This window comes from Atta cephalotes (assembly GCF_000143395.1).
Source record: "Atta cephalotes unplaced genomic scaffold scaffold00020, whole genome shotgun sequence".
Taxonomy (NCBI): Eukaryota; Metazoa; Arthropoda; class Insecta; order Hymenoptera; family Formicidae; genus Atta; species Atta cephalotes.
In genome coordinates, this window is record NW_012130084.1 from 234658 (window position 1) to 254104 (window position 19447).

The window sequence follows — 19447 nt, forward strand, 5'->3', positions numbered from 1 at the left end:
ACGTAGTAGTAGAGGCGGTCGTTCGTCGCGACCGACCTACCTACAACGAACGGTACGCGTCGGTGGTGAGAGAGAGAGAGAGAGAGTCTCTCGTCTTCCTTCCTCTCTCTCTCTCTCTCTCTCTCTCTCTCTCTCTCTCTCTGTTGCGAGGAGTTTCTCCGTTTGACGAGAGGATCAAAATGAATTATTGACGAGACGGCGTCGATGGAATTCGGAGTATGAGATTAATATGCGTGAACGGCGTGCACGCACGCAGCTGTGCTACATGCTCTAGATTGGCGTAATCGACGATAACCGGAACCCGGCTACGTCGTTTACAAAATACACCCGGGTGTATTAAATTTCGTGATTGACTGATGATTCGAAGGATCGCCGCGTCGTCGAGCAATCGATCGAATAATTACTTAGTCGGTTTGCAACGGAAGATCATTGACCTGTTGTACATGCACCTCACTTATCACCGGGCCTACGTACACGATTTCATCTCGCTCGACGAGCGAGTGTATCATACAGGGTGTTCCGAACGAAGATTGTACGTCGTGATAGCGCGCGCCGTTTGTTATCATAATCAATAAGGCCAGTGAGACTTTGGAGGTCGATTGTGTTTCTTGAAATGAGGTGAAAATGACGAAAGTGTAAAGTCATTATTTATAATAAATTTGTATTGGTGCTTCTTCGTATTTAGTTGATTTCTTCAAATAAGCAATCTTGTTTTTAATCTTAATCTTCATTGTTTACAATCTCATTATAATTAACATCTAGTGAATTTTTGTAATTTTTATCTCGTTTCAAGATACACAATCATTTCACTAATGTGAGATTAACTAATCTCGGATCGATTTACTTTTTATCTAATTCTGAGAAATTGTGAAAATCACAAAAAGATAAGCAGTAAGTTAAATCGAGATTAAAGTTTATTTTATAAAGGTGAAACCAGAGGTTTTCATAGCTTATGAGGTCTATTCTTTTTAGCTAAATTCTTGCGCGGTTCACCTTTTCTCTTTTTTTTTTCTAACATGGAGAGAAAAGAAAGAAAGCTGAGCTGCAAGAAATTCAATTAAAAAGAACAGAGACTTTATTCTCTGAAAAATATCGTATATAAGAATACTAGAATGATCTATACACTGAAAAAAATGATGGATTGACAACATTATTTTAGTTGAAAATAATTTTGTTAATTTAATAACACTATTAATGAAACAAATAAGTCATACTCTTGTTTTAATAAAATTTTACTTGTGTTTCATTAATATTATTGTTAAATCAATAAGATTATTTTCAGTTAAAATAACGCTGTTAAAGCAATATTGTTTTTTCCAGTGTACATAACGTATATTTGCAGAATACAAATAATCGAGAATTCGCTATTAATTTGTTGAACGAACAACAGCATCTATGTACTCGTAATTTATATTCTCTTCCACGAACACGCATTTTTCCTGAAACACAGTAGTGCGTAGAAAATATAATAAAATAAGAAGAGAAAGAAAAGAATGCCAGGAAAGGAATGCCATTGTGGAAAAGGGATTAAACGAGTTGAAAGAAATCGTCTGCAATATTATTGGGTTCTTGAGGATTCATTTTTTGTTCGTCTCTCAAAATATTTTGAAGATTACTAATTTCCCAAAATTTATCAATCTTTGTTCTTTCTATTTTTCATTTAGATTGATGAAATTTCTTTCCATAAAAAGATTTATTAAAACGTGAGGAATTTTTTTTCTTTACAGACATACTAAATTTATCAATCTTTGTTCTTTCTATTCTTCATTTAGATTGAAATTCCTTTCCATAAAAAGATTTATTAAAAACGTGAGGAATTTTTTTCTTTACAGACATACATAATAAAATATATAACAATATATAATAAACCGGTAATGAGAGTAGGATCATAATGACATATAATAATATAATAAACTATTAAAAGATCATCTTTATTATCATCATAGAACTACGCAATCTTGTGGTTTTATTAATGTTTTTGTTCATCCAACGAATAATAAAATATTTCTTTTTGAATTCAATTGAATTCTTGATAAACATTGCATAAAATTTATTTATTTTTTTTTCAAGACTAAAAAGAGAAAGAAACATTCGGTATAGCCGGCACAATGGGAGATCGTGCGAGCAATGACGTACATTGCATCTTCATTCTTTTGAAGCTTTCCAACTTTCTTCACCTCACTTCCTCGGATCTTCTTCTGCTAATCCCCAGCTAGATCTCGCCTCGTCTCGCGCGATATCGCGAAAGGCGGATATTGACGATTAATCACGATGAAGTCTTGATACGGGAATGCGCGTGAAAAATAATGGTAGATTTTCCTATTAATGACGCACGCGCGCATTGCTAACCAGCATACCTAGTCATCGCTGATGATATGTGGCGGCATTAATATACGTCCACGTGCCGCGATATTTCACTATTCGACGAAGAAAACAAAAAGAAAACGGAGGGAGAAATATTTATAGTTTACGGTTGTTTCCTGACATACGAGCTTTGTTGTAAAAGTTCTTCGATTTACGGACTAATTTGACACGGAGAACGGAGATCGAGAGAGAACCGAACGATTTCTCCGACGGGGATGTCTACCGACGGAACGCATCGTGCCACAACTTCAGTCTGTCAGGTTGAAAGGGTTAAGCATGCAACCTAGTTTGAACGAGAAATCGGCGATGCCTAAGCCCAAGTCATACTACAATCTATATAATTGAATTTCTTACGTTTAAGTTTAGAGTCCATAATTTTACTTTAAGGCTAATATTCATAATCAGTTCTTATATTTAAAACTATCTCAAGTTATCCTGAACCAATCAGAAACGGTATTTATAGTCTGTTCTTATTTTAAGACTGTCTTAGGTAATGTTAAGATACCGATATGTTAATGCGCTCTCTGAGTGGTTCATTTTAAGATTGTACTTAAAACAATCTTAAACATAAGAGTCGACTATAAATACCAGCCAAGAGGATCATTTTAAGATATTACTTAAGTTTTAAAATAAAAACGGAAAACTATGAAGCTCTGCTCAAGAAGCCATAAGAAATTGATCAATTATAGTTGATTTTTCTCATATTCGACTGTGATTATTCAATTTCTTATGGTTTTATGGCTTACAGACTTTAAAAACAAGGAAAATTGTGGACTTAAATTTAGGCTTAAAACTTGAAATTTACACTTTATATTTTCACTATAGACGCCATTTAAGGATGTCACCAAAAAGCATCTTTTAGATATCATATCGAGACATTTTAAAAGCTGTCTACAATGAATATTGTGTAGTAAGCCATGGACTGTATAATAAGAAAGTGATCAATCAGAGTTGATTATTTTCACATCTGAGTTCAACTCTCGGGCGAGATAATATTTTTCGCAATAAATAAATTTATTATTTTCAGCCCATTCATTTTTTGCCTATTGAATATTAAAATTTTATTATTTCAGTAATATAGCTACGTTTTTAAATTCGATAAAATTTCGACGCGTAGTGTCAAAGTGACTACAAATATGGTATACATATAATCCACATTAAATTATTTAACCATCAAAAATTCAGTTTTGACCGTTATAGGCTTTTAGTTTCTTATTGATTGTGTTCTCATATGTACGGTTTAATAAGATTCTTATTGATTATTTTCCTTAAATTCGACTATAATTAATCGATTTCTTAGGATTTAAGGCTTAAAGTTTAAATTTTACACTTAAAAATCTCATTGTAGACGTTTAAGCGTAGTTATAGGTGAGAATTTATCAATCACAGTCGAATATTCGATTATAATTGTTAATTTTTACACTTATAACTTATGTAATTATATACTTACGTAATTGTAGATTGGACTTTGTACCCCCATGTTTTATATGTGATCTGTCTGGGTATGCATTGGAAATTGAGGGTTGTGAATTGGAAATAAGAATTCAGTGAGAACCGGATTGAAATAAAAACTATCTGGCCGAATTCTATAATTTCCAATTTGTAATCCTTAGTCTCAAGTGCATAGTGTGACATGGGCTTTACGATTTCGCAGAGCGATATGCGGCTGCGAAACAGACCGCTCGAGGCGCGTGGTGACACAATTTTAAGCGCGGATACACTTGTTACCGAGTCATGCGCGGAGCAGCCACGGAGTTAAGTCGTGTATTTCATCGTTGGCAATAATCCCGCCGTGGTAATTTAATAACGGGATTCGCGGGCACTCGTAACAACGCAGGTAACACGCGGGCGAATTCCTATGGGCGGACGCCGAGCGGTGTATTTCATTAAAGCGTCGCTTGCGTTGCTCGCGGCACCATTTAATTCGACTCTACATTCAGTCATAGAAGCCATTAGCGACGATTCGAGGCAGGATGAACGGGATATGAATTAAGCCGAATGCGTGTACGACCGAACTTAACGGAGACTACTTAGTACGCGGCGTTGTTATGCACAATTAACATTCATTTGCGCTTGTTTTTCTTTCTAAAACGCAGGCGCAGCTAGTCGCGCCCGCCGTGTTTTTCCAGAGACATATTTCTCGGCCAATTTTCTTTTTCCGCTATTTTACTCTGCGGGTTAATTTTCCATTACAGGAAACCCATCGAACATTTTCGTGACGTGGAAATATTGCAGCTTTGCAACGATTTAATTAGTAGCGTCTATAATGAGATTTTTAAGTATAAAACTTAAACTTTAAGCCGAAAGAAATTGATCAATCAGTCGAATGTGAAAAGACTAATCGACTGATTCGTCGATTTCTTACTGTTTAAGACTAAAAGTTTAAACTTTATATCTTAAAAGCTCATTGTAGACGCCGAGTCTTTATCGTCGAGTCACTAAACAATCTTAAATTGTTTGCAGTGTTTTATTTTATAATATCTACGATGTGTAAGATGTGATAAGATTATACATTTTAGTTGTAAATACAGGAAGAAATCATACAAACAGTTAAAATAATATTAACACTTATAATAGTTTATTTTGTATAGTGCTTTTGTGTAGTGGTTTTATTATCACAGCAAAAAGATCGACGTTAAAAAACGACGAGCGATAAAAAAATTCCTTTGTTAAATTTAAATATTTTAAATTATAACATTACGCTCCAGTCGACAACAAAAAAAAAATAACTAACTATTATATAATAACAGGTTAAAATCACGATTAAAGCAATATTTTTTTGTAATAAATTATTAATAATATTTAAGATTCTTATATCTGCTTATTAATATTCTTATAAAGATGCTTATTAGTATCAAAAATTATTAAATTGCTTATCAATTTAGAAAGTGACATTACTACTCTGGTTTTGCTTATAATTGCGTTTCAAAACCAAAAAGGATTTCAGCGGTTTGTGTATATAAATTCACATAGAAATATTTGAACACTAAGATCCGCTTTGACTGATAAGATTTCTCTTTTTTAATTAGATAACACGATGATGGTTACGCAACAGTTACCTTAATCATTGAGTGTAACATTGATTGTTATGTTACTTTTAGTTGGTAACAACTGAGGCTTATACGAGATATAAAGAGAAATCGACAAGAGAATCGGAATTAGAAAATAAGAAATCGGAATGGAAAGATTAGATTGATTCGAGTCTAACGAGATCATTGGTGCGCATTTTTTAATACTTTTATCATTAACGAGAGAAATTGGTGTTGCGAAAACACTTCAGTTCGGGCAGCATACATATATTTTGAAAGTGAATATTACTGTTATTTTCTGATTGACGCAGTATGATTTGTAGAATCTGTAAGTCGATGCTTTGACAGAAAAAAATACCAATTACCATAATTTATAGTCATTTTTTTGAGACAACTGTATATTTATAGTTATTTTAACCGTGCAAACATAATCAATAGTGCTATTAATAATAGTTTCACATATGTTGCTTGAAAATTATTAATTTTTTTGTTAACATATCACCATATAATAAATAGTAAGTGAATTTTAAGAAAACAGTTGTGTATTCTACAATTGCAATTACATTCACGGAATAAAAATATTTATCATGTATATATTTATTTATCATGTATATTTTGATATTTTATTATATTAAACTTTAAAAAATTATCATAATCAATATAATTTATAATTTTTTCATGTTTGAGAGAAACTATTTGTTACTTTAATTGCGTGGTAAAATAATTAGAAATTACTAAAATTGTAGAGTAATAATAATCATAAAAATAGAGTTTCTCATTATTTTATCTCGCAATTGTAATCAAATACTTTTCTCTCTCAGTGTAAATTTGTCGAGATTTAACACGAATTCAAATTGACTGTAATTATTATAATCATAAAAATGATTGAAATGATCATAAAATATGATTTAAATGACTATATAATCATAGTTGTGTAAATCATTTTTTATAGTAATTTCAATCATTTTACGATTATAATAACTGCAATTATAGTCATTTTCGGTTGCCAACTATTCATTGATAGAATTATGCATATAGTATTATTAATATAATTAATATGACTATAATAGTCATAATCGTAATTATAGTAATATATAATTATAATTATAAATACCAAACAGTTTTTCTCTCAGTGCTCAGCGTTACATAATTATCCGTGTTAACAAAACAATACAGGTGTTACTCGATAAGTTAATCACCGATTAAGTCAATCGGAGAGGTTTGTCGAAGTTACTCTAAGGCCGTGTAACGTTGTGTCGCGCATTAATGAATTAAATTATAAGAATTAATTTGTCATCGAGCCTCGTGGAAAAAAAAGTCAAATCCACGAGGTGGTCTAAATTTACAATAAATTCAGAAAGTCGGTACACATCCGCATCACATCACCTATATTAAAGATTAAGGCATTATAAGGCCGATATTCATAGTGTCGAATCTTTAAGACTGTCTTAAGTTTTTAGATATTACGAACCAAGAGAGGCAGAGAGCCGTATTAACATGTCTTAAGACATTACTTATGACAGTTTTATAAATAAAAACCGACTATAAATACCGGCCTCGACCGTTTCTCCTCTCGTGGGGCGATCGCAGACCGCGAATATGCTAGAATTGGTCCTGCGGCGACAAGTGGCACGATGCGGCTCGAATAAAAGTCATTGACGTCAATAGGTAGCGTAAGAGACGCGATTTGTATTTATGGAACGATTGCGCTTCGAGTTCTGATTTTTTTTCCTCCTCCCTCTCCCCCTGCGTTCTCTTCCTGTGAGGGCACGTACGGTGATTTTTTTCTATCCTCTTTTTACTTTTTTATCGACATTGTAATGAAATAAATCGCCGTTTATGAATCTATTTATGCTCTAGTATCTAAATGATACGTTTTCGCTATTTATCGAACGTTATTAACAAGTAATCGATTCGCTGTCATTCGCAGTCATAGACATGAGTCGCAAGTTGATAACACGGGCCGATAATCGAGGCCAAAATCACGGTCGAATTATGTGCACGCGAACCTTGCGTCGGAAATTAAAATGAATGGTGTATCACGATATCGAATATTCTCGTTGAAAAGCATGGGGTAACGCGACTTAAGGCGAATAATAATAAACAGCCTTCGCGCGCGCGCGGCCGGCGACTTCAAAATAAGGGACGGAAACACGGAGTCTTACATAACGTATGAACCAATCAAAGTTCTGCATTTCCTTCCTTTCCATAAAATAAAAAACTCCAATCACAGAAAAAAAGATTAGATGCCACAATTAAAATTAGGCAGCTAAATTCAGTAATATTATATGGACACCTACAGACAGAAATGATTTTGTTATAGGAACAAATCAAGAGAAAGCAAATGTGATATTTGTTAAAAAAATGATCGATTTATTATTCGATTGCAAATTAATTCGTCAATGTAACAAATAATCACTAGTATCGCTAGCAAATAAGAAGCTCATATATATTATATACATAAAAGACGGTCAAGATCTTAAATCGTAAGAAATTGATCTACGAATTCTATGTAAACGAGCCTAAAGTTTATCCAAAAGATAGGTTAGATTCTATACAGTTTGCTTCTGTTACTAATAATTGATTGGTATAACAGACTAGCAGTAATCACAACAACAAAATTTGTTGTCACATATTTACCGATCATCAGGTAAAGGTAACTACTGGCTTAAATTAACAAAATCCTTTCTCTCAGTGTACAACGTCGTGTCTGCGAAATCTATGTATCGTCTGTGTATATGTATGTGCTGCGAGGTCTTGTGTCGATGTATTGATCATTATAGCAAACAATTTTTTGTGTAGCAGACAATTTGATAGCAAATACAATTTCAGCAAACCTAAACAGCTAAACATATTTAGCTGTGGTAGAGATAATTTTCTTTTACACGAACATATCCAATAATTATGACAACAAACTTCATGTTGCTAAATAAATTGACTGTAACAGACATGCATATTTTGCTATCACGTCCTTATATTAGCTATAGCAACAAATCCTCTGTATTAGCAAATTTTATAGCTATAGTAGTTAATGCAATTTCAGCTAATCAGAATTACTGTGATCAGGAACTTTTTTCTGTGATTGGTTAATATTCTTATGCCTCGTGCGTTATGCAAAAATCCGTGCTCCTACCCCAAGGAGATAACTCGGATCATCTTATCGAAGAGTTCTTGATTTCCGCTTCAGTGGCGAAATCGATCCGATCGGAATGCGATCTCGTATCGATTTCTTCAGTTCTGGACGACTGAAATTTCGAGGCGTCGCAGCCCATAGCGTAACGCACTGTCCCGGTTGGATTAAATTCTTAGTAGGCCTCTCTCGTTGCAGCCCTCGAGCAAGGAACAAACGCGATTGAGCAGTCATGATTCGATGGGCAACAAGGATCACCGTCGACAGAAGGATGGGTCCAGTAGTGGCGGAAGTAGCGGAAATAACAGCAGCAACAGCACTTACAGCGCTTTCCGTCAATGGCGACGGAGCACCTCGTTGGGTTCTCATAGCAACCGATCCAACAGTGCCGGCTCCAGATCATCTAACTCACTCACCAAATTACCAAACGATCCTGCCACCATGCGAAAATTGGAGCAATTCCCTATGGTCCTGTCCGATACGACGATGCCGGATGAGGATCTTTCTTTGAAATTCCTCGCTCTGGTACGTGTATTTATATTTATACTCTCTAAAGTCTTTGGAGTGGAATCTCTGAATTCCTGAAGAAAATTGAACTAGTCTTGAAAAAGAGTGGCTCAATTTTCAATCTTTAAAGCCGGTTCATAAACAATTCTTATATTCTTATAAGACCGTCTTAAGTTCTGTCTTGAGGTGTCACAAACCAATCAGAGGGCCGCATTAGTGTTTTAAGACATTACTTAAGACGGTCTTGAAATAAGAATCAACTATAAATATCAGCCTATGAGTGAGATTTCACTCTTTGGAATAACTATTCACTCTAAAAGACTTTTAGAGAGTACATAGCCGGTCTTTTCGCGCACGTTTTTCGAAAAAATGATTCAATCGATTGCGTCATCTAACTGTGTTCCAGAATGCTCTAGATCTGACGGCGCCGGCCAGCGATGTGCTTTTAAAAAACCGACTCAAGTCCTGGTTCCAATTATCGGGCCATCCAGACGGCTTTGCACCTGCCGGGCCTGGCACTGTTTGGAAAAGACGGGCGGGCGGTGTTGAAAACACGGAACGCATCGTTTACGAGACTTTGAGCAAGGAAGAAGCGTTGCGGGATTGCATTCCAAGGTTTATTTGAAAATCTTTTCAATTTTTATCTAAGAAATAATAAAATGGACACCGCGAAACTCAACTATGGTTGTTCTTTGCAGATATTACCGGGAAGTTGAATACAAGGGCGACACGTTTATCGAGTTGCAGGATCTGCTCTTCGGATTTAACGATCCGCATGTGATGGACATCAAGATGGGCACGCGAACCTTCCTCGAATCCGAGGTGTCCAAGATCACCGCTAGGTCGGACCTATATGAGAAGATGATCGCTGTCGATCCGAACGCACCGACGCAGCTAGAACACGAGCAACATGCCGTGACCAAATTACGGTATATGCAGTTTCGCGAGGAGCAGAGCTCAACCTGTAGTCATGGTTTTCGTATTGAAGCGATGAAACTACCAGGTGCGCCGCCCATCACCGATCTCAAGAAGATCAAGTCACATTCGGAGGTGCTCGACATCATAAAACTATTCCTCGGTAACCGCGAGGACACTCGTCAAAAACTCCTGACACGCCTCGGGAATCTGCGAACCAAAATTGAGCAGTCAAAGTATTTTGAAACTCACGAGGTATGATACGATATATCAATTTTTGAACCTCTTCCAATTGTTGTAACATTTATTTTGTACATATTTAATTTATTTAAATGTATTATTTTATTTTTCAGGTAATCGGCAGTAGTATTTTCATGATTTACGATAGCGAAAAGGTGGGTGTTTGGCTAATAGATTTCGCGAAGACACGGGAGGTACCGGACGGACGAAAGCTCACGCATAGACGTCCTTGGGAAGAAGGCAATCACGAAGAGGGTTTCTTGTATGGATTGGACAACTTAATTTTTGTCATAGAAGAAGTCCATCTGTCTCCATAAACATTTTTCGATGTTCGTGTGACAAAATTAAAAAACTCTTCTATGTTACAAAACATCATTTACTCATACACATATTACGAGTGAAAAAGTATTCGTATTCCATCATTTATAAGTAATTTTTAATTAAATGTAAGTGCGCCAGTATCATCAAAGCATTGAAAAGTGGAGTATATTATATAAGTATACATATATAGACGCACACATATATATTGTATATACATATATATATATAGTGTTTTATATATATATATATATAATATGTATAAAGTGCCAAAAAGTGATATACTCGTTTCGCTCACTTTCGCGAACTTATCGCAAGTTTTCAAAATGTTCATCGTCGTTTATTTATGTCGCCGATATATATAGATATTTAACGTGGAAGACTGTTCTCTATTGCATTTCATGCTCATTTTTATAAGAAACGTATTTCTATACGAAACCTGCAACACATTACTCTGTGTACAAACGCGTAATGTACAAAAATAGTTTTTAAGATAGCGATAAGTAACCTAATGTGCTGACCTAGACAAAACTTATTTATGAGAAGTGCTTACGTCAAATAATAATGTTCTTACTTTTTTTAAAGAGTATTTGTCTCGAATCGCTTCGTGTTTGAACACTTGTAGGAATAAATAAACAATCTTCGTATATACTTGTGTCCAGAAGTTGATTCGTTTTAAACACCACATTCACAAGCTCGAAAATCCTTGTATTTAGAATTTAGAAAAATAGTATAATTCTATAGGATTTGATAAATGGTTGATAACTGTTCAAAAAAATCACGAATAATTCACGAATATCATATTAAATATTTCTCGAAAGCATCTTGATTTTCAATCCTGTTTTCTAGAAATGTTCTGAAGATAAATCATATCTTTGTGTATAAATTCAGTGATTATTTAAGTGAGAATTTTGTAGAGATTCATCTTTTTATATAGCTCTTGTGTCTATTACTAAATATATTACAATGAAATATCTTCAATTTTTTTCCATGATTTATGATCACAAGTTGTTTACCAATGCATCATGGAAATTTCGTTTATCATTTTTTTCACGTTTACAAGTAAATGAGGGAAAACAGATTTAAAAATACAATCTTAATAACAACGTAAGAAATACATAAAGGAAAGATAGCGAAGCAACAAGTGAACGTTTATCAATCGAGTGTTATCATTCATTACTTTTTAGATTCATCACAATCTATTTCAAGATCGATAAAAATCACGCGATCTACTTATCAGATATTGTGTGATAAAAGCAGCAATATTTATAATCGAATTACATAGATTCCAAAAGTTTTCGATTGAAGAATATAAAAAAAATGATAAAAATGAACTTTTTAACTATCATTATTTATCCAATTGTCTTTTATTTCAATTTTTTAGAATGATGAATTAATTTCCTTATATTTCACTAAAAAATATTTTGAATTTTTGTTCTTAAAATATAACCGTTCGAAGATTACTTCATCATTCATTCTACAATCTCGACTCACAGTCAGTCTCAAATTATTATTTTTTATTTTCAAGTGTATGTGGAAAAAATTTACGCATTAAAGTCGATGATGAATTCATGTTCATTTATCACTATTATTTTATATCCTTGGATGGGAAACTTTGAACTCACTATATATGCGCGTATCAAATGTCTTGCGTCGTCGGGTTGTGTATGTACGTATGTACAATACACGCGTGTGTTGACAAGTGGACGGCCGAGTGCGCTTTTAAAAATAAACAATGCGAAACTCAGTGATCGTGCGGAGCGGAGCAAAGGTAGAACGGAGCAGCGTTCCGCGCGTTCAGGTGCGTGTACAAACGCGTGGAACACACGCGTGCAGCCGGGTATCGTTTTAATGTCCATGCCTCAACCTCAGCTCGGTCCTTTCGTTCGCGTCGTGTTCGTCTGTGACGTTTCGCGCGATCGTACTCAGGATTTCGTGAATCTCCAAATAAACGGCTATTATCGTCGTTATTGTTTCGTGCGATTTCATGAATCCTCACGTATGAAATCATCGTCCGATTTTCGACTCGCGAAAGGATCTTGACGTTCACAACCAAGGATTCTCCACAGGTGGAACGCGTGGTGATCGAATTTCTGATTGCGATTGGCAACATCGTGACATGGCGCAAGGACGAAGGATATTTTCAGCAAAATCGTCAACGGCCTCTTTCCAGGATCTGGAGGATGACTGGATTATGCTCTGCCACGACCTCAACAGCTGGACGCAAAATGGTGAGGCACAGTGCGAATGATATTCTGTTAATCATACTTTGGACACTACAACGAGTTAGTTCGTTAGATGAGGTGAAATCCCCGGTATATGCCTTCGTTATTGAAGACATATACGAGAAGCTGTGTATTACAACCTTCGTTACGAAAGCGGTTGTGCGATAGCACGTGACGTTTCGAGACTTTTAACGAGACTGTTGACTATAGTAGATCGGTTTCATACATCTACATGACGTTTACTAAAACCCGTTCCGACTGTTTCTGAAACTCAATATCTCAGAGAGTACCGATAACGCGGTAATCTTGTTGTTTACCGGTCTTAAGTATTGTCTTAAGTATTCGTCTTAAGTATTGTCTTAGATCTAAGTTAATGGTCTGTGATTGGCCTATGACCTCTTAAACTGTACTTAAACTGTACTTAAGATTTAAACTTAAATAAAAAATTGATTATGAAAATACCGCTCAATATTAATTACATCAAATTAAATATGTCAATTATATAATTATATAATTAATAATCATTATATAAATATTTATGTTGACAATTAAATTAAAATTTAATTCAATTATAATGAGGCTTTTAAGAATATAAATTTAAAATTAACAGAATAAAGACTGGAGAGTCAATCTGCACGTTTTTGTAACAATTTAATATTTCACATATATAAACAGTTTTTTCAACCTTTTACAATAATAACAAGTCATCTTCAGTATCACATTAAAAAATTTTCAATGCTATCGAACATAAATAATCAACATGCATGCATTTAACAGTTTAGTCAAAAGATATAAGAGAATTGTAAAAATTATTTAAAAAAGACTTTACATTTGTTCACATTTTTCCAAAAATTAAAACGATCATGCTTACATAACAAAATTGACGGCCAAATTGTTTATTGTTCCGACTCTCAGCTTCCTCAAATTTCGCAAACTACAGTAGCCGTATGTCCAGATTTTTTATCGTGGATAGCTTCAAATAAATTAATAGTCTTCAAAGTAACATTAGATGAAAGTTTTTTTCTTTTGAATATCACAGATCATTGCACGCTATCAAAGAAAGATAGGTTTCCAATGTGGATGCCTTTAATATTATCGGTAATAACGAAAAAAAAATGCTAAAAATATGCAATAATAAGCATGCGATATCTAATTATTCATCCTTATTGTTTGCTAATATTAAACAAAAATGAAATTATTACTATATATGTATATTGTAGCTATGTTCGGTTTAGACGTTCACACGAAAGTTCACATGAAAGTTTCATTTTACACTCCTGTAATGAGCAATAAAAGTAGAATGAAGCTTACAACACGTAAACATTCAAACTGAAAGCATAAGGCTGGTAATCCATTATTATTTAAACAAGCTTAAGTAATATCTTAAAATGCTAATACAATTCTTATGATTGACTTATGACATCTTAAGACTGTACTTAAGACTATCTTAAATATAAAAAAACCGTCTATAAATACCAACTAGAGAGTCGCGTAACAGCGAGTCGTTGCAACGGGAAAAAAATCGAAGGAAGGCGAGAAGAAATATTTTATCGGATCGACCGTTAATGCCCGCCGGGGATTCCACGGAAAGACTTTCTTTTCGTTTAATAGAGGAAAATCATTACTAGCGGTGCAAAACTCCGCGACACGGATACATCACTTGTTGGAAAGGATCTCCAGCCTGTTTATTCTTCGCCCAAGCAAGATACTGTGTATCGTGAGAAAGGACTTTGACTAGCGGAATCGTGCGCCGATCGAAGTCTTGTTTTTTCTCTTATTATAAGCGCGTGTATAATCCGACGTAACGCCATGCCATCCTGTGGACACGTCGCTCGATTACACACTTTCCTCGTTGAAAACTATGCCGGCGATGTGCGATTACGTAAAGCGTGGCTTGCACGATTTAAACACACCGCGATCCTCCCGCATCGGCGGGCGTTATTGTCAGGTAACGCGCAAAAGTGAAAACGCTAATAATAAATAAATGCCATTTAATATAAACTTTCGAATGACGTAAATAACTGAATGATAGTGTAAAGTAAAAAGTTATGTCATTCGACAATTAAATAATTTTTATTTTTGATAAAATAAAAATCGTTTAATTTAAAGAATAATTTAATTAAAATAATTTTTATTTTTATTTTTAATAAAATGTTATTTGTCAAAAATTGAGTATTTTTTATTTATTCAAAATAAAAATAGTTAATTAAACTTTTTATTTAATTAAAATAAAAATATTTAATTAAAATAAAATAAAATAAAAAATATCTCATTGTTGAATAGTACTTTATTATTAAAAATAAAAATTATTTTATGTTTGTGAATCGTATATTCATAAAAATGAAAATATTTAAATTATTATTTTGAAATAATATTTATTTTATACATTTATTTCCACAAATTTATAATTTATGCGCTCAAGATAATGAAAAACTCTACCGTAGTGTAACGGTAAAATGAGTATGAAACTCATTAAGCAAACAATGTCGTCAGTGAGAGTTTGCGCTCGCGGGAATACTTCTGACATTCTGCAAACAATAAACAAAATATTTCCGCGCGATCCACTTTTCCCTCGGAGGAGGCAGACGCAAGTGGAATCTGAATGACTCGCGATGCTTCAGCGAGTTTCCATGCTGTTATCGAGCTGCGTTACGCATAATTGGCAGATCGGGAATGACAGTGATCGACTCGTTCACAGCTTTCCTTCGTTAATAAGAGCTTCGCCTCGTTTCAAGGATTCATCGATACTTTCCCGTCAATCAGCGCTGTCTTTCGCGAATCGCAATTTCCCAGATTATAATTCTAATTCTCGTTTCCACAAATATAGATTAACTTTAATCTCGGTTCAATTTAATCTTCATCTTTTTTAGTTCTAAAAATTAGAAAAAGATGAAGAGTAAGCTGAACCGAGATTAAAGGTAATCTACATTGATTGAAATGAGCATAATAGTGTTCAAAGGTTTGACAATCGCTGTCCTTTATAGAAATTTAATACTAGGTACTGGCTTATCAATCACTTATTTTGAATATTTAATAGTAATTCCTTGAATACTCAAAATAAATGATTAATTGACCAGTACTGGTATTAAATTTCTCCAGAAGCTATCCCATGATTTCCTCGATAAAATCAATACTTCTGTTCGATTAACGAATGAAAACAAACATGGACATGTCTTGTCTGGAAAGTCTCGCGAGGAAACATCGCGAACTTTCGCGATTGTCCGAGACTCGAGATCGAATTATTCTTCCTTGAAGCGGAGAACTTGAAATTTTTTACCATTACTCACTTCATTATATAAATTATTAATCGTAGCGGTTAAAGTTGAATAATGAGAAAAAATTATTAATCAAAGTCTTGTTGAAGTCGCTCGATAACTATCGATAACTTTAATTATTATATGTATACGCAATAATTAGAGTTATCTACAGTTATCGATTTTATCTATAGAGTGACTTCCAGATAAGACTCTGATTAATAATTTTTTACCATTACTCACTTCAAGAATTTATGAAGTGACTCCGATCAAACTCCAATTGACTTTAATTGTTAAGTAACATTTTTATAATATTTTATTAGCATTGATTAAAATTTGTTCAATTAATTTTGTTTGTTTTGATTAGATTAGAGATAAATCATACAATGAATCATACAATGAAAAAATTTGCTACAAGTAGTTCTAGCTGGTTGAATTAAATATCTTTCTATGAATCATTTCTCTTAATCTAATCAAACAAACAATTAATAATTTTATCCATGTTAGCAAAATACTAAGAAAAGGTTAGTCAACAAATTAATCTCCAATTAAGTCAATTGGAGTTTGCTCGAAGTCACTTCATAAGTCGCAGCGGTTAAAGTGAGTAACGATAAAAGATTATTAATCAAAGTCCGACCAAAGTCGTTTAGATAAACCATCAACTTTATCGCATACATATAGAGACTAACTTATACGATTTGGATAATTACAAATAGCATGAATGAAAAAAATGAATAAAACTTCAAAGTTGCCTTACCTAAAGTATAAAAAGCATAGATAATCAGATAATCAGAGCACAAGGTTGCTAGATCCTATACAGCCAAAAAAAACGCAGTGAGCAGAGGAAAAAAAAATATATAGAATAAAACGTGAACTAGGTAGAGCGTAAACAGAACGTAAATAAAGTACATGTAAGATGCTGCATGAATCTACAAAAAACAAAATTCAATAAAACAAGTAGATCGTGTAGCTTCTACTCTCGTTGTCATGCACACACACCGCAATGGTTGATCAAGGATGCTGTTCCAGATGATGCACGTGAGAGCAGATTCATTGTGTTCGATAGATACACGCGAGTGTTGAGCGAGACGACACGACGACAACAGAAACGTTACGGTATTGGATCGCAACGGGTCGTTAGGTAGCCAACTCCGCTAAGACGATTAGTCTCGCATACCGATCGAAAAGAGCGGCACGAGAAAAAATACCTGGACGCAGCCGCATACGCGCGACCATCAGTTGCGATTGCGATAACGGTGAAACGGAAATGATGGTTTTCTCCGAGCAAATTGAAAGAACGCTTTCCAGAATGCGTGCCGATTCTCCTGCGGATTCTCCCGCGGAAAGATAGAGGGGGAAAAGATATTTACTGTTAAACTCATAATGTCAAATTATAATATTACATATTAGATTAGAATTATATTTAATCATTTATGCACGTCCCCAGCAAACACAGAATAAAACTGCAATATTGCTGTAATATTGCAATTATATTCTGTATTTGCTGGATTCTATCTCATATATGTCATTAATTTGACTCAAATTTATTATTTAAAGGCATACGTTATTATGGACGAGGCTTACTTTGGATTACTAATAACATCAGAAATGGATTAATTTACATTTTGATGGAAGTTAAAAATAATAAAATGTTATTTAACGTAAGTTTACCGTTGCTTCTTTCATACTTAATTTTATGTACATGGCGGCGATCAATTTGTATGGTGATCATTCGTCTTTTTTTTGTAAAAAGTTCTTTATTTCAGATATAGGCTATCTTTTAGATTTATTTATTTTTTCAAAATTCATTTTTTATTTTAGTAATATTAAAAGAGAAAGTTCTTTCTAATGCTGTTTCAATGTCTAATGCTCACACGAATGTTTACAGAAATAATTTAATTTTACTTTATTAATAATTTAATTTTATATAAGAACAATATTAGCCCAATAAAAAGCAGAATAACAAACTTACAGTAACATCAAAATAACATTAAAATGATTGATTATGTGATTGATTAAAAAATGACTTGTAATAATAATCAAATTTGCAGTTATTTTGATGTCATTTTGATGTTACGATGACTTGTGCTTTTCTTGAAAGTTACTTCAGATATACTGTGCAAGAAAATTGAAGAAATTAATGCGTAGATTTCTGACAGATTTCTAGACACAGATGAGTCTAGAAATAAAATCCTATATAATTTTCAAATTTATCCTTTACTTTTTTTAAAAAGAAAAAAAATAATCATCGTACTGAATACCGATCTCAGTCATAAGAGATCATCGACTGGTAAGATGAGCGACACTCTCAGGTAAAAGTTCGTTCGGCATAGATAGGTCGGATCAAGATCGCCGATGATAGTGATGATGGCAACGTGAAATCGCCGCAATCGTTTTCTAACCGCAAAAAACGGAAGACCGACTTTTCCGCGGCTCTCGCCGTGCAATGGAATCGCACGTAAAACGTAATTCACTTACGACGTAGGAAAAAAGCTCCACAAGATGAAATGGAAACGCGAATGACCCTTCGTTTCGAGGCTATCGGAAACTAATCGAGAATGTATTCGTTCCGTCAAATCGAAACGAGCTATTCTCCTTAATCGAGTATCTACACCGACATATCTACGCGCTCGAAGGAGGCGTGTAATTTCGGGAATTGATGAAGTGGATTCTTATATGTAAGCGGAGTTTCATTGTCTATCCCCTTCGTCTATCGTAATCCTAAATTGTCTATTGATCCTGAGAACACGGCGATCGGTAAGAGGAATTGACTCCACTACGCGACGCGGTATCAGGAATAGTAATTTCTTCTAATAGCAGGAAGCGCGGTATCGTCACTGGAGAAGAGAGGTCCAGTGAAGGCAAGGAGGACCGGCGAGGAATCCCGGCAGAATCGCGAAAGTCCGAGGTACGCTTCACCGGCGAGAAATATTCCCCGTATTGTCCATCGATCCTGATTATATATCATTAATATAGCATATCGCAAGAGATAAGGCGGGACGTGTTTACCGATAATTAGGAGATACTCAAATCTTGGATCTTTCTATAAGCTGATATCCCTTTGCGCTATACATTACATTGTAGACATATTATTGCGAACGTGCAATCTCCTCGGGGGAATCGGCGAACGAGTAAACATCAGTTACGGTGCCTTCGGCTTCCCGCTCAACCGTGAAAAACGAAACGAATCCGTGAGATACTGCTCTTATCGATGATTGGACACCTGCTCGCTCGTGCTTGCTGTTCGACCGGAAGCGCGAGAACACCTCATGGTATCCTTGGTGAAATTAGGCTAAGATAATAATTTAGACTTTCGATGTGGAGTCGGTGAACGATGATTGGACCACGTCAATAATTGCTGATCGTCTTACCAAGACTGACCGTAATTAGACGATCCATGTTCCTCTCTTGGTCAGTGCCACGATTGCCACTTTTCAACTGGTATTCCATTGAAGCTGCGTTCCT

At 34.5% G+C, this 19447-nt stretch overlaps 1 protein-coding gene across 1 annotated transcript in view; it reads left to right on the plus strand.

Annotated features, from left to right (window-relative positions):
* LOC105619293 (inositol-trisphosphate 3-kinase A) overlaps window positions 1-10502 on the plus strand; it is a 10827-nt gene extending 325 nt beyond the window's left edge. Inside the window, exons 2-5 of the mRNA XM_012200816.1 lie at window positions 8722-9048; window positions 9437-9645; window positions 9729-10200; window positions 10299-10502. Coding sequence (XP_012056206.1) covers window positions 8722-9048; window positions 9437-9645; window positions 9729-10200; window positions 10299-10502 — 1212 coding nt within the window. The remainder of the gene's footprint in view (window positions 1-8721; window positions 9049-9436; window positions 9646-9728; window positions 10201-10298) is intronic.
* The last annotated feature ends 8945 nt before the right edge of the window (window positions 10503-19447 follow it).